The sequence below is a fragment of the Mus caroli genome, chromosome 6, assembly GCF_900094665.2.
Source record: "Mus caroli chromosome 6, CAROLI_EIJ_v1.1, whole genome shotgun sequence".
NCBI lineage: Eukaryota > Metazoa > Chordata > Mammalia > Rodentia > Muridae > Mus > Mus caroli.
In genome coordinates, this window is record NC_034575.1 from 31568119 (window position 1) to 31588430 (window position 20312).

At 41.8% G+C, this 20312-nt stretch overlaps 1 protein-coding gene across 6 annotated transcripts in view; it reads right to left on the minus strand.

Moving 5' to 3' along the window:
* The window catches only part of Dgki (diacylglycerol kinase iota), a 447586-nt gene that overhangs the window by 111815 nt on the left and 315459 nt on the right, over positions 1-20312 (minus strand). For all 6 annotated transcript variants that reach the window (XM_029478768.1, XM_029478767.1, XM_029478769.1 and 3 more), the window contains one exon: positions 16173-16273. In XM_029478768.1, the coding sequence (XP_029334628.1) occupies positions 16173-16273 (101 nt within the window). The remainder of the gene's footprint in view (positions 1-16172; positions 16274-20312) is intronic.

Sequence of the window (20312 nt, forward strand, 5' to 3'; positions counted from 1 at the left end):
CAAGATAATGGACTGAAACTCTAAAACTGTAATATTTCCCTTCAAATAGTTGCCTTGGTCATGGTGTCTCTTCACAGCAATAAAGCCATAACTAAGACAGTATCTCTGAGAACATGAAACTTGCATTTTTAAAGCCCTATAAATTCTCTGGCATTTTTAATTTTTAGTAGCAATGTCTGGATTTCCTTTTCTTTTATTTTGGCAAGCACATTCAATACACAAGGGACTTGGCTGAAGGTCTCTAAGTCATACAGGGAATCACTTTAGAAAACAGGTCTAAAGTACTTTCTGACACCAGAGGCAACTGTAACATATGCTAGGAGTTTGGCATTTTGTACTGAGAAAGGTACAATACTTGCCTTCAAGGTGTTAGTGAACTTTGGGAAAGAGTTGTGTATATAGATCATCCTACTAGTGACAGCTTTATGATGGGAATTCCTGTGGACAAATACTATGTTTAAGATTCTGAGAAGGTACACATTACCCAGGACCAGACAGACTTTCATAAGGAATGCTCCCTCTACTGGCAAACATGAGAATTTCAATAGGAGAAGAAGGTCTCAGACAAAGGAAATTGTTGTATATAGTCCTACGCCATCCTGGTACTGTGAGACAGCAAGTCCTGGGAAGGAAAATCTACCTGTGTGGAAAACTGGAGTGAGAGCTAGTTCAGGCTTCACGATTTGTCTAAGTCGGGGTTACTACTGCTGTGGTGAAACACAGTGACCAAGTTGGGGAGAAAGGGTTTATTTGTCTTACATATCCACGTTGTAGTCCATCATTGGAGGAAGGCAGGACAGAAACTCAAATAGGGCAGGAAGCTGGAGGCAGGAGCTGATGCAACTGCCATGGAAGGATGCTGCTTACTGACTTGCTCTCCATGGACTGCTCAGCCTGCTTTCTTATAGAACACAGGACTAACTTCCAGCCAAGGGATTGGCACCACCCTCAATGGGCTGGGCCTTCTTTGATCAGTCACTAGTTAAGAGGACCTACAGGCTTGCCTGCAGGCTGATCTTATGCAGGCATTTTCTTATTTAAGACTCTCTCCTCTGCAGTAACTTTAGCCTGAGTTGGATCCTAAGACCAACAGCTGAAAAAGGACATTGGACTCTCAACGTTGCCCTCTAACCTCCATATACATTCTGTGGCACATATATAGACATACAACACACATGTACACACACACACAAAGAATGGATGTCAACAGATTTCTAATAGATAAAGGTTTCAAATGTACATTGATGATGACAACTTCAACATTCCCAGTTTGACTAAACTTTAGACAAGTGTCCTTAATAGAACCTCCTGAACTCATATTCTCTAGAGCATTTATGTAAGCAAACTTACAATGGTAATTTCTTTCTCTGACCTATTGAGATGCAAACCTTTCTTGCCAGTTTTATGGCCTAGCAACTTAAAAGATGGGGGAGGGAAATCCAAACACTCACGAACACTGCTGAGATGTGAACACCATCAAAGTGAGAGCCCTTGCCATTCCTGGTAATACACAGCCAGTAAACTTAGACGGGCTACCACACTGCCCACCATAATCCTGAGTCCTTTTCTAGGAGCTTAATCCAAGACTTCAAAGAGTTTCTCACCTTTGTCTTTGACAAAATCTTACAAAGATCATCATTGCCAGTTAATACAAAAGACAACTTTATGGAAACCAAGATGAATCTGCAAGGAGGAGTTAGCAAATGACTGCAAGGGGTGAGGTGAATAAGGGGCTGACTGGGATGAGGGAGCAACGGAACACACAAAGGGAGACAAGTAGGAGACTTCTTCACAGCCAATTAATTAGGTAATGAGAGATCAGGGAGCAAAGGCCACTCAGGGATGGCATACATGGCTGTGGGAGCACAGCCACGTGAAACACTTGCCTAACAGCATGGTGGTGGACTTGCAACTGCAAGCTGCAGCTCTGTGGAAGAAGGTTCAAGAGGGCAACAGATGCATCAGAGGAAAACTTGTGAGAGAACTGTATAAAATCAAGCAGATGTGACTGATGGCGGATTGCAAGACCACTGATAATGCCCAAAACATCAGCATAGGGCTCTTGAGTAACAGACAGAAATGGGAAAAAAATATTCAGAGCAAAGATCAGAGGGAGAAGGAGGAAGAGAATTCTAGATCTTCTGGGACACCTACCTCACTACAGCCCACACTGCAACATCTCCAGAGTTAGCCACCAATAAACACTTCCGTGTTCTGCATTCCAAATCATCAGCAAAATGCACAAGTCTCATGAGAAAGTGTGTGTGTGAAGAAGTGAAAGCCCAGAATCAAAGGCGACATCCCAGCCTCAGCTCCTGGATAAAGGTCACAGGTTCAAATGGAAGCCAGTGGCAGGCATTATTTACCCTGCATTTGTTTTAGTTTTTCTTCCTGTTTCTGATGAGTGTGTTTTCTATATTGTGAGACAACAAGAAATAAATCTCAAATGCCCTTTCTTTCTCTTAATCACTAAAGACTAAAAGTCTAGGTTGTATAATGTTTATAAAGTAGCATCATCTACAAACTGAATATGAAAGTCTGTCCTCATCATGTAATGGTTTATTGAATCCTGTTTTAGTAAGGATTCCTACCACCATTATCAAATTATAGTTCAACAAAATGATCAATAATCTCTTGGCGTTCACACCCAGTATAAGGGTGATGTCAGAGTTTAAATCACCTGGAAGAAGGATCTATGGTCGTGCCAGTGGGATATTGTCTCAATTAACTGAAGTGGGAAGATCTGTTCACTGTGGGTAGCACCATCCCGTAGGCAGAGCATATAAAGTGGGGGAACCAAGCTGAACACAAACATACATGTGTTTATTCTCTCTGCTCTTGACTGTGGATGTGACTTCAAATACCTGTTGTCAGAATCCCAACATTGAAGGGTCGTGAGCTAAGATAAAACCTTTCTCCCTGAGTTGTTTCTGTTAGGATGTTTTATCATAGCCACAGAAAAGTATGACATCTAGTGTTAAATCTGAATTTTTTTAAAGCCTTTGGTTGTGAGGTCTTATAACAGCCTAGGCAGTGAGCAATGTAAGTTGTTTTTTTCTCAAAGTATTCCATCAAAAATATTCAGAAAATGTTTAGATATATGGGATAACCATCACTGACACTGTGTTTAGAAACACAAATAGTTAACTGTGAAATGGAAATAATTAGCCCTAGACCCAAAGTCAGGTATACAAATAAGAAACTCCAGATGAAGGGCTCAAAACACCAAATCAATGATTCATAGCTCTTTCCAAAACATAAATGGACAAAATGAGGGTCACAGCCACACTGGTCCAATTTCAGCATCATCTCATCAATTATCCTGTGTGGGGATAGCTAAGGTCAGCACCAAATAGAGTTACTAAAAACTTGTTCATGTAGTTCTGAATTTCTGAGCTGATGGGACCCATATGGAAAATTAACAACAAGGCCTCAATTATCTTTCTGGAAGCAAAGAGAGGTAGCCTTGTTAATTTGTGGGATAGGGCAGGTGACATCCTACAAAGGCCTCTCATTCTACTCCTAGGGGACTTCAGGAGGATGGCTGGAACTGTCAGATGCTAAGAAAGTGTGCTTCTCTCCACTGGATACTGTGACTCTGGGGCTTGAGCCATGAAATGGGCACACCAATATGTGGTTCTGAGTCAATCTGCAAAAAGCTTATTTTCAGATGATCTCACACATTTCTATCCCTGGCTCTGTACAGCTCAATATCATTACCAATTAACTTGATTGTTGAGAGGCAAACTCTTGACTGAAGTTCTATTTACTGCCTGTAGTGTGAGAATAGAAATCATGGCTGGAATTTAGGCAACAGTTCATGACAAAGGAGCATCCAAGCTCAGCACTCACTTATATTCTACTAATTTGCATTCTTAAGAAAGTAACATCTAAGTCTTATCTTCTGGGGTAGTAAGAGGTCAGATCAAAACACAGAGTGGGCCAAGGGGATGGCTGAGTGGGTAAAAATGCCTGTCTTCAATCATGAACTGCATCCCTTGAGTCTCCATGAGGAAAGGAGACATCTGATTCCTGCAAGTTGTTCTCTGACCTTCATATGCTCTCCACAACACACATGTCAACTCTACCCTCTCACCCACAAATAAATAAATCTAAATTGAAAATCTAAAAACACAAAGAAAATCTTAGGGGCTTCTTCTCAAGTTGAACACTAGGGTACACAACAGTTCTAGATACATCTACTTCATCCAGTTGATAAAAGGAGATGAAAAGACTCAAGGATTTTGTTATGTGTTACATAAATTATTTCAAGCGTAGTCGGATAGCCAGCATGTTGTTTCTAGGCATGAAGTGTCCCGCTCAAATCTGTCCCAAGACCTCTGGAATTCCAGGGAAAACCCATGTCTGAGTCTCCCTCCAGGAAGGAAGTTGCTTTATTCAAGGTTTGTTGTCCCCCATGTTGTAGGAGCCCATTCAGTATGTAGTGACCTTGGCCTCCTAGGAGGTAAGTCTACATACACCCTGTTGCATGTTGAAAGGTCACCGTGGGAGTCCTCTGCCACTACTTCATTATATGTCACCTTCTTACCTTGCCCAGTATGTGGTCCTTGCCCTGTGCATGTGTGGCTTCCTCTTGGGAATATGCCATTAGCCCAGTTAACTTCCTGTATGTAAAACTCAGTCTCAGGCTGTAAATCTCAGGGAGCCCCAAACTACAAACAAGAATGGTGACCCCCATCTCTCTTAAACAGCACATTTCTGTATGTGCACACATGTGTTCAGAAAGAAGCAGAGTATGTGCTATGAAGTTCACTGTAAAGGGGCAAGAAAAAAAAAAAGAGAGAAAGAAAATCCTTTCTCTGCAGGTGACTCTGTACAAGACAATGCTTTATTGTTCCCATAGTCGTGTATTTGGTCAATGTAGTCCCCAGGAAAATAGGAAGAACAAAACAAATAAATATTGTGTGCACTATTATTTATTATTCAGCATGTTGGCAAGAACGCTGTCGTGGTTATCGTATAACTTGTATAGTGACATGGTAAATGAAAGCATAATAATGTCACAGCAGGGTCCTGGAAGACACCTTTCAGAGAGAAACCAACTACCACTTAAACATGCAGTAGCTGTCAATCTGGTGTGGTTGTTTGAGTGAGAGTGACTCCCTAAATCATGTATTGGAATGTGTCATCCCCATTTGGTGGAATTGTTTGGGAAGGATTAAGAGGTGTGACCCTGTTGAAAGAGGTGCGTCACTGGAGGTGGGCTTTGAGGTTTCAAAGGCTGACATCATTCTTATATTTTTGGTTGTGAGCCTAGCCTTTAACGGCTGAGCCATCTCTCCAGCCCGGCTCACATCATTCTTAAAACCTGATGATCATCCATGTTCCAGACACTACTGAAGGCTTCTCTTCCCATTCTATTACAGGCCCTTTCCTACAAGTCCACAATCATGTTCTACCCCTCTCTACCTGACTGGCTAACAGCCACATAGATTTTACTGTTTATTACAAACCAAGAACACTTATACCACTGGGCCTTTTTGCTTCTCATTTCTTCAACCTGGGGATACGCTTCCCTCAGGCATCTATATTTCCTCTTTGCCTTTAGGTGCTCTGTTGAATTGCCAGCTCTTCAGAAAATCTCCTTGTGGTTGATTCCCTTGAGGAAAGGAGCTCCCAGGGACTGCCCTGCTTCCCTTTCCTTTATTGTACATTCTGCTGAGCTATAGTAGTTATTCCTCGAGAATAAGGGTGAGCACTTTTAGTAACTCCGCCACTGCCTGACGTCGTGCTGAAAGGATGAAAAGCAGTCAATAAATGTAAGCTGAATGCATGAGTGGGTGATTTATTCGGAGCTGAAGATATAAAACTTGGTTGGGTTGTTTTCAACAAACCAGAGGACAGTAAATTGAGATAACATCAGTTGGATGTGAAAAGGACTTTGGAATGCTTCAGGAACACTTAACATGGGAATCTTGTTCTATAAAATACATTTTATATGACAAAATCAAAACCACTGGATGGAAGACACAGAAAGCACAGTAGCTAGATGAATATGCAGAATGCCGGCTCCTTCGCAATTCCATTATGGTTTCTACTCATCAGCTGCTTTCTATGTGAGATGAGGTTAAGGACCCTACCTGACAGACAGGGAAGATGGGAGAGTTAAATTCCATGATATGTGTGAACAATACAGATATCTCCTAGCTCAATACAATAGTACAATATACCTTAAACCACTAGCACGCATACTAATATTTCATTTTAAACTTGAATGATTAATATAATGTACAGTCAAAGATAAAAGAAACTGAGCACAGAATTCTGGGCAAATGTCAATGTGTGGCCAGGAAATAAACACTTGGGAAAGGATGGATCACGGCTCATAGCAGACAAGCTGGAGTCATTTAACTCCCTGACAGGTTTCAAATTGAAATGCCTCCCTCCATCAAATGAGTGCTAATCTCTACTGAACAGCCCTGTTGTCAACTTGGTAAATGAGGGGGAAATTAAATTCTAGATGAAGCAGTTGATAGAAAGAATCATATCTTTTAGAAAAAGATCATTATTTATCTGATGCTTGATAGAAAAACGGGTACTTAGTGTTTCCATAGCTTACCCAGTCCTTAAAACAGAATAAAAAAGCAATTCCCAGAATATCTCTGTTTTTTTTTTTGTTTCGTTTTTCAAACAACATTTGCTTACAGTAAGAACTCAATATAGATACTTTTGAGATAGGAGGGTAGGGCAGAGAGCAAAGTCTTCACAGCCCTGAAAGAGGCCTTATAAAATTAACATAGGGGAGAAAAGCTGGGAAAGGAAAAGCAGAAATGCCTCAGCTGAGGGATTGAGACAGCCGGTGCCCACTGCTGCTCCAAAGAGTCACTTATGCTCATTAGACTGTTAAGATGTATGCCCTTGGTGGGAACCTAAGATGCTATTGAGATATGAAATACATGAAGTCGTATGTATATACTCAGACTAAGGATACAATGAAAGCCCAGTGCTACAAAACTAAGCTAGAAAGACTGTTCTGTTGGCATAGTGAGACCACTGAGGAATTAAACTCTTCCCTGCTCCAGGGAAACTGTCCCACCTGCCCAGACCGACTCTGCTTCTACCACAGTGATGTGTTTCTTCTGATCAATCACTTTCTCCAGGATACAAGAACATAGAGCCTGTCCAGATGTGCTTTCTGACCCCACAAAGCTGCTATCATATCAAGTGGCTTATACTGGACGGTGAGATGCCCTGGTCTCCTATGTCACTGCCCAGCATCTGTCAATGCCCAGCCACAGTAGGTAAGCTGTTGAAAGCATAAATATATGATGACTGACTTCCTCTGCCAGATGTGCATACTGAGTTCAATCAAAGTCAAACATGGCAAGTTAGAACAATGAGTACTTCAGGGATTTATCTTCTGCCCTTTTACATGTGCCTGAGACTTAGTGACTTCCACATCTGATCTGACTTAAAGTCAGGAGAAGCTTTACCTAGAGAGAGCCTTGGCTACTCCGTGAGATGGGTAACCGAGAACTTGAGACTAGACAGCACAAACACCTAGGGTAAAAGCAAATACTACTATTTAAAAATAAATAAATGAATAATCGAAATAAATTAAAGTGTGTCAAGAAAAAGACCAATGACATTCTGCTATACGCATAGATACTCAGCCACCATCAAAGTATCTTCTCCCTGCAGCGGATGGGGACAAATACGCATACTCACAACCAGACATTACTCAGAATATGAGAAACCTTAGAACATTCAGCTTTAAATATGATATCCTTCTCAACACTCTCCCCTCAGGGCTCAGGAACCCTATGACAGAGGAGGCAGAAAATGTTGGACTCAGAGTGGATAGAGGACAACATGAAAACAAAGCCACTTGTACTGACACAATAAAAGCTCATACGAATACTTAAGAGAACAGAGACTGGGGCAGCATGCACAGGGCCTGCACAAGTCTATACCACGTTCTGTACACATAAATTATAGCATCTGGCTTAGTGCTTTTTATGGGATTCCTGAGTATGCAGATGAGTTGGTCTCTGTTTCTTGTGCCTTCTTTTGGGCTCTTTTCCATCTTCTTGTTTGTCTTGTAGAATTCTTAAGCGTTAATCTTTCTTTTATCGTGCTTTATCCCACTATTACTCCTAAGTAGCATGTCTGTTTTCTAATGAGAGAGAGAAAGGGGGTAGATCTGGATGAAAGGGAAGGGAAGGGAAGAGGAACTGGGAGGAGTAGAAGGAGGAGAGACTGTAAACATATGACAAAAAAAAAAAACCTTCAATAAAAGGGAAAAATTAAAGAAAAACAATAGTCACCGTGGCAAATACCACCAAATTAAATACTATGATTTGGATATGAAGCCCCTAACTAAAAAGGTTACTGTGTTGAGGCTTGGGCCCCGAGTTGTCTGTGCTACTGGAGGCAGATATATCATGAAGCTCTGTGTCTGTATGGATCAGCCATCCAATGAATTCATAGCTGAATAGATGTGGTTGAATGGAAGTCCTTGTTGGCGTGTCTTTGATAAGAATATTTTGTCTCTGGATCCTTCTCCCCTCTGGCTTTCTGCTTTCTGGCTCCCACAACATGAGTGGCTCTTATCCAGCTCACTGTCTCTGACACAGTGCTCTGCCTCAGCCAACTACACACTGAGCACTCTTAACCCAGGAGCCAAATAAATCCTCCCACCCTAAGATTTTTTTCACTCGGCCATTTTGTCTTAAGGTTTAGCAACCAAAGCTAATCAAGCTACCAAGGTGACATCATCAGGGAAGTCAGGTAGTTATCAGATGAGTCCTAAGGTAATGGGCCAGCCTTTAAAAACTGTTAGTAAGCACATAAATTATTGAAATATGGAAATTCTTCAGAAAATTGAAGTATAATTACTGTGTGACCCAGACATACCACCTCTGACCATGCTTACAGAACGAAGTCTAGGTTGACCACCACAAACACACACACACACACACACACACACACACTACCCAAAAAAGAAAAAGTAAAGATAATGGGTCAGGAAAGCAACTTCCCTTCTGTCTTTCCGTCACTCATAGATCTGCTGAAACTGAGTAAAACAACACAGACAGCCAGATTAGAGGATATTCTACCTGACCTCTGACCTGTCTCATCAAGGTCACTGGGGGCAAGTCTAAGAAACTGTAACAGTCCAGAGGACACTGGGTAGATGTGCCAGATACAGGAAAGGTGGTACCCTAGATTGGATCTTGCAATAGAAAGTCTAAGTTAAGGGTTTAGTTAATAGCGAAGAAGCACTGGTCTTTGAGAAATATATTGTGACAATTAATGTAAAGTTGGGATTATCTGTCTTGTTTTTGAAACTTTATGAATCTCAAACCATTCTGGAAGTACCGAATTGATAAAGTAACCCAGGCCCAAGACAACAAACACTGCCTTCCTCCTCTCATACAAGGGTGCTACCTTCTCTTTTTTATGTATGCATATTTATGTGGAAATGAGAATAAAGGTATGCAAGGGGGTAAGAGATTTCACAGAATAAGATATGGTAATGGCAACAGAACACATACCCTGTGGACTTGGGAAGCTGAGTGCTAGGGATGGAAGGGAACAGGCATAGAGTGGGAGAAGGGGAGTGAAGGACAGAGATGGGTGACAGGGAGAGCCAATCAACACAAAGTTGTATGAAAGTCCCATAAGGAATCCTACTAACTTAAGTGGTAATTAAAAAGTAAAGAAATAAAATGTTAAATTTCAGCGAGGCTATGTCAGAAGATGCAACTAGGAGACTGAACTCGGGTGGAAGAGAAATCGTAATTATCTGGTCAGATAATCACATATGAGCATGGCGCTCGCATGCTTCATGGGCTTAAGCATCTTATCATGCCAGCTCACCGTTGTGCAGGAGGTGTAATAGAAGCAACTTGAGTGACTACAGTTCTACTTTCTTCCCACCATCTTGTCACGACCCAGCTGGCCCCATATCTGAGGGTTCCTGTTCTGAGAATTCAAATATTAAAATCTTTCCAAGCAGTTACCTGATTCCCCGCAGAGGAAAGAACTCACATCATTTGACTCCCCAGCGTGATCTTCTGAAATGTGACTGTGTATCGATGTTTTTCTTAGAGTTACTTTTTAAAATTCACTATATTAATTATCTACATAGTGTTTGCACTGTATTTGACCCCAAATTGACTAATGATCTAAAGCATATGGGAAAGAGATGCCCAGGCCTTATGAAAATAGAAGTGAAAATATTGCTCTATGGGTTTTAGTGAGGAATGCAAGAGGTCCTAAGAACAAAGGCATCAGTATCCTCCAGCCTGTTCTTCAAGGGGGAAAAGTGAATTGGAGGGTGGTGGGCTGGACAGTCTGTCTGAGGTCAGACTATCCCCTGAACCTGGTTCACAGACCTGAAGACTCATGGGTGATGTGATGACAGACAGTGAAGCTGCTTAACAATAACAGCCTCACCTCACGGGGCCCACATTTGCAGATTGACACAGCACGGTAATGTGTCAGGTTCAGCAACAGGGGCTTTATATACAAGATTACATTTAAACCACTCCCCAACCCCCGCACTGTACAAGGCTTCAATTATATTCTCATTTTAGAGATGAGAGATCTGATCATCAGAAAAATTAAATTACTTGGCCAAGGTTGCAACTGAGATTCAAACAAACATTCCTGGCAGTCTCCCCTAACTCGCTTACCAAGAAAATTCCATTAGTGTGGACGCCTAAATGCTCTAATTAGACTGTGGGCCTGATATCATTAGTCTGAACCAATATACTGAGGAAGCTTGCATGATACATTATAGGCATCCACACAGCATCCATTACCCTGAAATGATGCATATACAAGCTTCTTAATTGTGCACTTGATTCTGCAACAAACTGTAGCCCCTCGTGCCTTTGTCTTCATTTGGTCCAAACAAATACTTGTTTGTATTTCAGACTCTTATGAATTATCACAGCAATTCGGGATCCCTGAGTTTCTTCCTCTAGGGCTATGGTCATCACTTCTGCCTCTCCTGAAGATCTGGTTATCTGAGATCTCAGACTCATCCTGATATGATTCTAGGACAAGCTATCAGACATGCTGACCATGAGACAGTACTTACCACATGGCCACATGCAATGCTTGGCCAGTGGGAAAACTGTAACTATAGATAAGGCAAGTTATAAAACAAAGCTGCACATGGGTTGCTAGAACGGACGACAATGAGTATGGAGAGCTAGAATGTCACGGGTTCAAAGCTAAACTTACCCCGTTATCTTAGTCTTTCTAGTGGACAATCTTCTACTCTCCCCTTGCATGTGACTTGAGATCCTGGTGAGGGGACTCTAAACTGCTCTATGGGACACCCATAACGACTCCACTAAAACCCACCTTTACTCTTCAATGCCTCTCCTCACTTACCTTAAATATTAAAAACTACACCTTTCCATGTCCCTTTCCTGTTATTATCTCTTCTATTTCTTCATCCCTTCTTCTTAATAAATTCAATTCAAAATTAGTTCTAAAACTCTTCCTGGGCCTCCTGACTCATACCTGTAAATATTCTTTAAATAACAATTTTGATTCTTAAATCTGCAGTTCCTCTGTAGTCTGCCTGATAACTCAGATTGACTCAGACTATTATTTAACATACTACACTGCCTTACATGGACAATGTCTTCCTGGTACAGAATCTGCATACCAGCCTTTGCTTCAGAGACCTATAGCCTACAGCACCCTATCAGACAAGCAGCCCCTGCCTACTATGTTCCAGCTCAGCTCAAAATCCAGGGATTCAGATTTGACATCTATCATCCCCTGCCCACATCCCCTCCTCCTCTTTCCTTCCCTATAAAACCATGCCTGTATCCCATTCCTCTGTATGCCCCCCCCAGTCTCTGTGTGAGTGTATGTGTGTGTGTGTGTGTGTGTGTGTGTGTGTGTGTGTGTGTGTGTGTATGTTAGAACATGAGCCTGCTACTTCAAGATACTGGTTCCTCTAAAATATCACATCTGTGGCCTGCAGAAATCAGGCCATACATCCTTGCCAATTTTTTCTTGGGATAAAGAACTGATAAGCCCTTATATGAACATACAGATCTCAGTTGGGGAAAAAGCAAGCTGCAAGAGTCACAATTTCTCTGGAATTCAGCCCCTTTCTGCCTTGCTCTCCACAGGAGTCATTTTTGCTAATGTATTCGCATCTAATGTTCTCCTACATCAAGTCCAGCCATGCTGCCTCATGCATGATGCTCCATTCTCATGCTCTCCCAGTGCAAGCCCTTGCATGCTCGCCTTGATCATAAGGTTCTCTCAATAAGGCTCCTTCCTTCCTTCCTTCCTTCCTTCCTTCCTTCCTTCCTTCCTTCCTCCCTCCCTCCCTCCCTCCCTTCCTTCCTTTTTAACATTTAAAAAATTTATTTTATTTATTTACATCTCAAATGTTGACCCTCCCAGTCCCTCCTCCCAGAGTTCTTCACCCCATCCTCCCTCCCCTTCACTTCTGAGGGGGTGCTCCCTACCATCCCTCCTCCCTGAGGCATCAAGTCTCTACAGGATTAGGCATCCTCTCCCACTGAGATCAGACAAGGCAGCCCTCTGAGACACAGGTATAAGGCTCCTTTCTTAAAGTCAGCTCCTTTCTTCAGTCAGCACTTTCCCCAAACCCGCCCCTCTCACTTGCACAGTTTCTTGAAAACGTGGACTCCCTAGACCTTTGTCCCTCTCCCTGGACATGCTCATAGTTTCCCACTTTGGACCCTTTCTCACAGAAACTCCACTGGTGTTGAAATGAGACCCTTTCACACAGGGCCCCTCCCTTGCTTCACATCCCTTTAATACAAAACTCTGAGATCCTCTTTCAATCATCTTACCAATCCAAACTGCCTCCAGTCTTCTGGCTGACCCCTGAGTCCAAAGCTCCCTTGCCACTTGGGGGCTTCTGCTCCCTTTCCCATCAATTCCTTTAAGATGCGTGTCACCACACATATGTAAAAGCTCCCCGCACCCCACCCTCCTCCTACGCACAGCACACAGGGCCCTGAGTCAGGGGTCTGTATCTCCAGAAAGCTTGTCTCATTTTCCCCAGTGGGTTTTTGGAGACGAAATAAAGGTTGTGTTAGTTTACTGAATAATAAAAAAAAAATGAGTAGAGTTAGCTGGTATCAAAAGTGCAGTGCAATAAGCCTGGGTAGGATTCAGGTACATTCAGGTGCAAATTATTATGCACATCGAACTGTAAGTCCAGTTAAGTCTCTTCAGTAGCTAGAACTACAACCGTGTCAAAAGCCGTGTCTTGGTTCATAGACTGAGTAATTACATCTGTGCTTTACTACCGTGTCATTTGAATATCTCATTTAGTTAATGGCAGTGAATTTCTGTTGTCACTCTAGGAGACTTGGTTTAGCTTTTGCCTTGGGCTCTCTCTTCCTATCTTGAAAATCACCTTTACCCTGAGAACTAATAAACCATAAGCAACAAAGAGACAGTTTTAAGTAATAACTAAATTTATCAACAAGTGTGAGGGCGAGCCTATGGAGCATTTTAGTATCCTATGCTTATACATTAGGGATAGGTCCATGGGAGAGGTGGAGCTTCATGGAAGAGAGACAGAAAATGTTTGGAATAGCATAGTTGTGTTTCCATCTGTTGACATAAGCAGAACAGTATGGCACACTGGATTACCAGAAGCCCTGAGTTGAAGATGGCAGCAGGACTTTGCTAGCCAGCAAGCATCCAAGGCTGTACTCTAATATGAACAACCATCCAGACACACGTGTAGGAAACAATTATGTAGTGGTGGCAAACAGCCCACGGAGCCTGGATAGATCACTCAGCTATGTCATCAGGAACTATTATTTTAAATAGCATTACCACTGCTCAGCTGAAACTTTGTTACCAATAAAGGGATGCTTCTGGCTGGACTCTGTTTGTTTTTCCAGAACGCAGATCAGAGTACAATTTTCTGGGGCCCTTTCTATCTAGATGTGTTTCAGGAAGTTCATTTAATTAGTGCTTCTGAAATAATGTGTGTTTTGGTGTGCACGTCACATATGAACTTGAACTGGCCTTCACTCATATTCAGCTTGAGCTCTGACAGCCATTCTGTGGATCTGTACTCAGTTGCATGGTAGACTCTGTGCAAGGCAAAAGGAGCAGGGGTCAGTAAATCCTTAGCCTCGAGAGCTAAGCTTCCCTGCGCGCCCGCAGGTTCCAAGCATCACCGCCATTTGTTAAAAAGCAGAACGGCTGACTTAGCAGCTTTTCCTCCCAATTGATTTTCCTTTCAAACTCAGATCTTTAATATAATTCCTTTCTGTTCCCCTCTAAGAGTTCCCTCGTTCTCTTGGCTTCCAGAGATACTGCTGAATTTATCTGTCCTGTGCTCATGCCAAATCACTGTTCCCAATTTAAGAAGTACGCTTGGACGGAAGTTTTATTATTTAAGATAGGATGAGTCAAGAAAGCCCTTGCCAGGAAATGTCATCTTCCTGGAATCACAATTACCTCCAGCAACAATGGAGAGATACAGGCCCAGAGGAGATAACACAGATAATCGAACGTTACAGATAAGCCTCCAAATGCCTGTCAGCCAAAATCTTCAGATGTACCCTACCCCCCAGCCGAGTTCTCCAGAGTGGATGATAAGCTGTAAAACCAACCTTGAGATGCACTATCTTTTATTGGTTTTTAATAATTGGAAGCTATTAGTGTTTTTAATAATCAGAAGCTATTAGTGCAGAATCCTGAAAAGAGGAGGCACGGAAGGCTGCTCTTTGTGAGTAGTTTCAGAAAGTCAATTTAGTCCAGCTGTAGCTATACCTCCTCAGTACGTGTGCTTATTCCTCTGTCAGTGGGTTAAATTGGACTTTGTACTAATCTGTCATTTATACCCTCATTTATATTAGAAAACATAGTTCATAATGGATTCTTAACAAAAGGAAGAGATGCAGAGACTCAGAGAATGGCTTCTGTCCTTCAGTTCACACTTTCCTGCCAAAGAAGAGGAGAGGGAGGGACAGAACTTGTGGGAACTGTAAGGTACTGATGTCTGTGGAAGAGGATGCTCACTGAAGCAGGTGAGAGAGTCAAAATAGGAGTCTCCTCACAGAACTTCCCAGAGCCTCAGTGAACAACCTACCCGGAAAGGCCCCTGGCTCACTGCCATCCGCAGATACCAGAAAAACCAACTCTCAACTTAAAGGTCTTCCATCTGATAAAGCTTGTGCCAGTTCAGTTGTAAGTCAGCAGAGTCTGGAAGCGATTCTCCCAGGAAGCCTTGCTGCTCTCCCTCTTCAGCATCATTTTCCCTAATTTTAACTACTGGCCTCTTACAACTCAGGTCTACAGTGCGCCAATTGACAGTGGGCTTGACGAAGCTTTGGTTTCATTAAGTCCCTTCTTTCTAGCGACACTCATGTCTGTTTTCTTGAGCACTGGTCTTTCCTTATCCCATTTTATTGCATCTAACTACTGGTTCCCACAAGTAAGAGGTACCTTAACCCAGAACCTTAATACATGTTGTACCTACGATAACAATGTATTATATATTCTGCCCAATGATGTCTAAACATCGATCATGGTGTAGAAACTGATCTAAAGTAGCGGTCAGAATATAAACCATACCCAGTAAGTACTGTTTGGTGACATACATTAACAATTAGCTGTGCATTCAAGGATATGCAAGGAAGTTAAGCACTGACGTAATTCATAGGTTGACTCAAACTACAACTTCAGAAACAGTGTTCCATTATAATATAATCAATCACCCTATTGTCTCAACATTCCAGGATCATGGTCTTTGGTGTGACATCCTACAACAGTATAGGAGCTGAAGGGACTGGTGGGCTTGTCCAGATAACTCCATTGATGATCCAGAGCACAAAGCAAGCTCCACAAAGAAACCTGTGGAGGTTCCTAAGTTTCTAGATGTTTCTGTGTCAACCTTCTGCAGATCTCGTTTTAGATAAAGCTAAGACCACAGAGGTATGGAATCCAAGAGCACTCACATCAGAACACCCAGCTCGGCCTTTTCCCTTCACTGTTCCCATTTCCTTTGGCTCATACTGAGCATCACCAGGAGCTCCCCTGTCACGTGCACTTCCCTCTTCCCTCCTCCAGCTGCATTGTTCCAATGCAGAGGACCAATGACTCTACCCATCAAAACATGGAGGAGCCAACACCAAAGAGACTCAGCAAGTGCCCCTCAGGCACTGGTAACTTACAAGCTTCCCGGAGTTTGTCTTTGTCATAGTGGAGTCCTTCATAGTCTTGTAAACTGATTTTGTTCACACGGATCCTCAGGCGATCTGGGACAGACTGGGGACTGCAAGACAAAAACCAAGTGGTCAGATATAGTGATGGAGCAGAACTGGAAAATGAGAAAGGGTCCTGGAGAGACTAGGGGTGATCGAATCTCCTGTGGGTTAAAAGAAAAGGTTTGTTTATAATCCAGAAATACACAAAAAGTATCTGAAGAGTCCTTTTCTAGAAACCTAATGTAACTGCAATGTAGGTAAGAACAATGGACTAGGGGGATAAAAGGCTCTGGGAAATATCCCTAGTAATATTTGCTATTAGTTTGCCAAAAGTTCAAATAAGATGCTGTGTTTTTTTGTGTAATAAATTAGACACACAAGTAATTAAAAATAATGAGAACATGTTAATGCTACAAAATAAAATAGTGGTAAATATGTCTGTAGCAGTCAAAGCTGGAAAATGTATTTCAAAGTACAAACGAGGCATCTACAGTACACAGGACCAAGTTGAGCCTTCTCATCCCGTTGGAAAACACCACTCAGTTAAGGGATGTTATAACTTAAGCTGCCTGTGAGCTGCCTTGGAAAGAAGCAGGTAAGTTGTGCTGAAAGAACTCGTTCAGGCCAACCCAGGACAGGTTTTCATTAGTTAATCAGGAAGCACCAAGTTCCTGGAGGCCTCTCGTCCACCTGCCTAGATTCTGTGCATTTGTCTTAAGTCACATCTTCAAGTGGTTTAATCCTTGGCCTGAGCTGAATGAAAACAAACTTAATTGTTATCATTTCCTCCGTGGATCAATGTATTCCTTTTGGTTCATGAGAATACTTTAGTTTCATTGGTTGAAAGAACTTTCTCAAACACAAGACATCTGCTTATGTTTATTTTTTTTAATAGTAAATGGTAATAAACATTGCCAATAAGAGAAAGGGAGAGAGAAATTTGAAGTATTTCAAAGTAGGTATATAAGTATACAGATTCTAAGGAGGCTAGCTGGTTGACATATATGAGGGTCACTGTATTAAAAAAGATGCCAATACAAAACCACACACAGAGGTTAATCCTGAGCCAGCCCTGGAGACCGATGTGATGGCTGGATGACCCATCACTCAAAGTATGGACCACTGGGTGGCTAATCTGCTGACATTGAGCTGGTTATGGTAGAAGCACAGGGGAATAAACCTGACACCAGTATATTAGTCATAATAAGAAGACATCTAGTTTTGTGGAATAGCTACAGATCAATAGACCAGACCTTAAGTGTCACACGCCTACAAGCATCATGTCACCAACAGATAAAAACTGTGCTTTCAAAATATAAAGTGATTTTAAGGTCATATGGCACTATATGGCAGAAGTAGTGCCCCACACTCATCATTCTGACCTTACTATTATATAATATTCCTCTGAGATGCTGAGACTAAAAATAAATAATACCAAGCGTCCTCTTCTAAGATAGCAAAGCCATAACATGGTTTAGCTGGGTCAGCTGATCTCTACCTGTTGCCGAGAGTGTTATATTTATCAGTAAATGGTTTATGTGAGATTTGTTAAGTGAACTGCGACACATCCTAGCAAGAAAACATGAGGTGGGTATTGCAAATGGATGCATAGATCTGTAGTGATTGAAAGGGAAATCTGACTATGGGCATACTTTAAAGTACGACTGTAAAGATCATAGAAAACTATGTATGGCCTAAATTCTAGCACTTAAAAAGACTTAGAAGTTTATGTATCTTTGGGAAATGTCTGTGCATCCAATGATGACATCCAGTATGGGGTCAGTGAGTTCTGTGTAGATATTCTTTAAAGAGATGGTGATCAAATTCCACGGAGTTCTAGTTGTCTTAAGTAGACTGGAGGCAACAGGAATAAAGACCTCATTAGGAAAGCACTTGCCAACTGTAGGCAGAATGTAGAGAACTGTTGGCCAGTCCTTCCTTCTACTTCCATGGACAACACCCATACCAACACCATCAGAGTCTACTCCCTGTCTGCCCACATTTACCTATGAACTTCACATTTTTGCCCACTGATTCAACCCCCTTCCAATGATCCCTCTGGAAACACTAAGCTCCAAACTTCCATGAAGTCCTCTATGGTCATACTATAGGATCAACTATTTGAATAGAGTTTTGCAGATCCCAAATGAATTGACACATTATTTCATTTCTTCTCCAGGACAATTAGCTATGTAATAATTCTGTCACTAACCAGCATTGGATTCTCTTATCCAGCCACCTTCATATTGCTTTGAGCTCCCACCCCTTACAACCACTTAACAACAGACACCAGTAAGAGTTTTCTTAAACCAAGCCTTCTAGCTAAGTGTGTATGGCTTCCTAGTAAATGATGACCTAAAATCTTTTTAAAATGTTGACTTAACTGAAACTCGTTAATAATTTTTAAGGCACCAGACCATGGACTAATTAATGGAAATTACCTTCCACTCATTCTTGACCCTTGCCTAAGCAGTAGAGGTGGTACAGGGGGCAACAAATCCAGTTATTGAGAGAAGCTGAACTCCCAAGTAGACTGACTGGATCTGAAGCAAAGTTCTTCCAGCATCTAGCTCATCTGTGATTTAGTCTCCTCATCTGTAAGATGGTGACAACGGGATCAACCTCATAGGAACAGCATAAGAACCAATCAGTGCATGTTATTCACCTTGAAAAAGTGCCTAGAATACTCTAAGTGTCAAAGAGGTAGTGGCTAATATCATTGTGATAATTGTGATTGTTTCTCCCCTAAACGAGATTCTGCCCAACAATAGCATCTGCTGCTGCCAGACACTGGAAGAATTAGAACTGATACAGGAACATCCCTAGCCATTTCTAATTAGGGTCTTGGGGGTGGGGATGGGGTTCTTTTAGGGATGGCATCATGACTTATGAATATTCTCCAACTTGGTATTTCACAAAGCCAGCTAATGGCAAGGAACTAGACAGCTAAAAACACTGAAATTAAGTGAAAGCCAAGCAATTCAATTTTATCCCTGTGTCACATTATATTAGTGTCCCATTACTGGCTGACTGAGGTGGAGGACAGCAAAGCTGTTCCTTGGAGTCTGGGGAATAGCCTAACCATTAGTTTTCTAAAATTACTTTTTGCCAAGGAAGTTAGTAGAGCATAGAAGAGACTCCTAACTTGAGTATAAAGAAACTTGCCTCCTTGCCAACATCTACAGGCAACCCATGCTGACTTAGGCATTGTACCAAGAGTTCAAAACTTGGCTTCCAAAGGGCACTTAAGTTTCCTATAAGAGAGCCAGAAATCTGTGAATTGCCTTTTCTATTGAGGTGGGAGATTGCAACCTGTCCTTTTCTCACTTATTTCTTCTGCTACCTTATACAGAGTCAAAAGTCACCGTATAAGCACCTCTCTTAGCTATACAAAACACAGCTGTTGCCTTGTGAGGTGGGAAGGGAGAGGAAGGGACCATCATCCATTGCAACTCTCTGAGTAGTCAGTGCCATTCTCTAAGTACTCTCTTTTCCTTCATAGATGCTGCTGGTGATCCCCCATCTCCTTCTTGGTGTGTGTGTATGTGTGTGTGTGTGTGTGCGTGCGCGCGTGCATGCATGCATGTATGTGCATTGTGATGGATTAAACTAAAAGAAGAAAAAATTCAGAGCTATATATCTATGAAATCAGTTGACCAAGAACACAATTATAGACAGTGAATGTTTGCAAGAAACTTTTCTCAAAGATGTTAGATATATAAATCTTAATTCATTTTGCAGACAGGACCCTTAAAGTTACATAATTATTCTACATGCTATACTTTGTGAATCTCATGTCTTAATTAACATTTCTCAGATGGCTCATTTCAAGGTGTACCCTTTTGAAAAACTCATTATACAAGTGCATTGATTTTCATGCAGAATCACAAAGAAGGTTGGTTTGCTTCACCAAGGCAGAAAACAATCACAATCCTGTCTCTTTCCACCTTCAGGCTTGATTTAATAATAAAAATGAAATCCCCTAAATTCTATCAAGACATGTCAATATGAGGTTCTACTTAAGCATAATCTAGGCCCAATAAAGTGTGTTTCTAACCAGTCTTTTTTGTTTTGTTTTGAGACAAGATTTCTCTTTGTAGCCCTGGC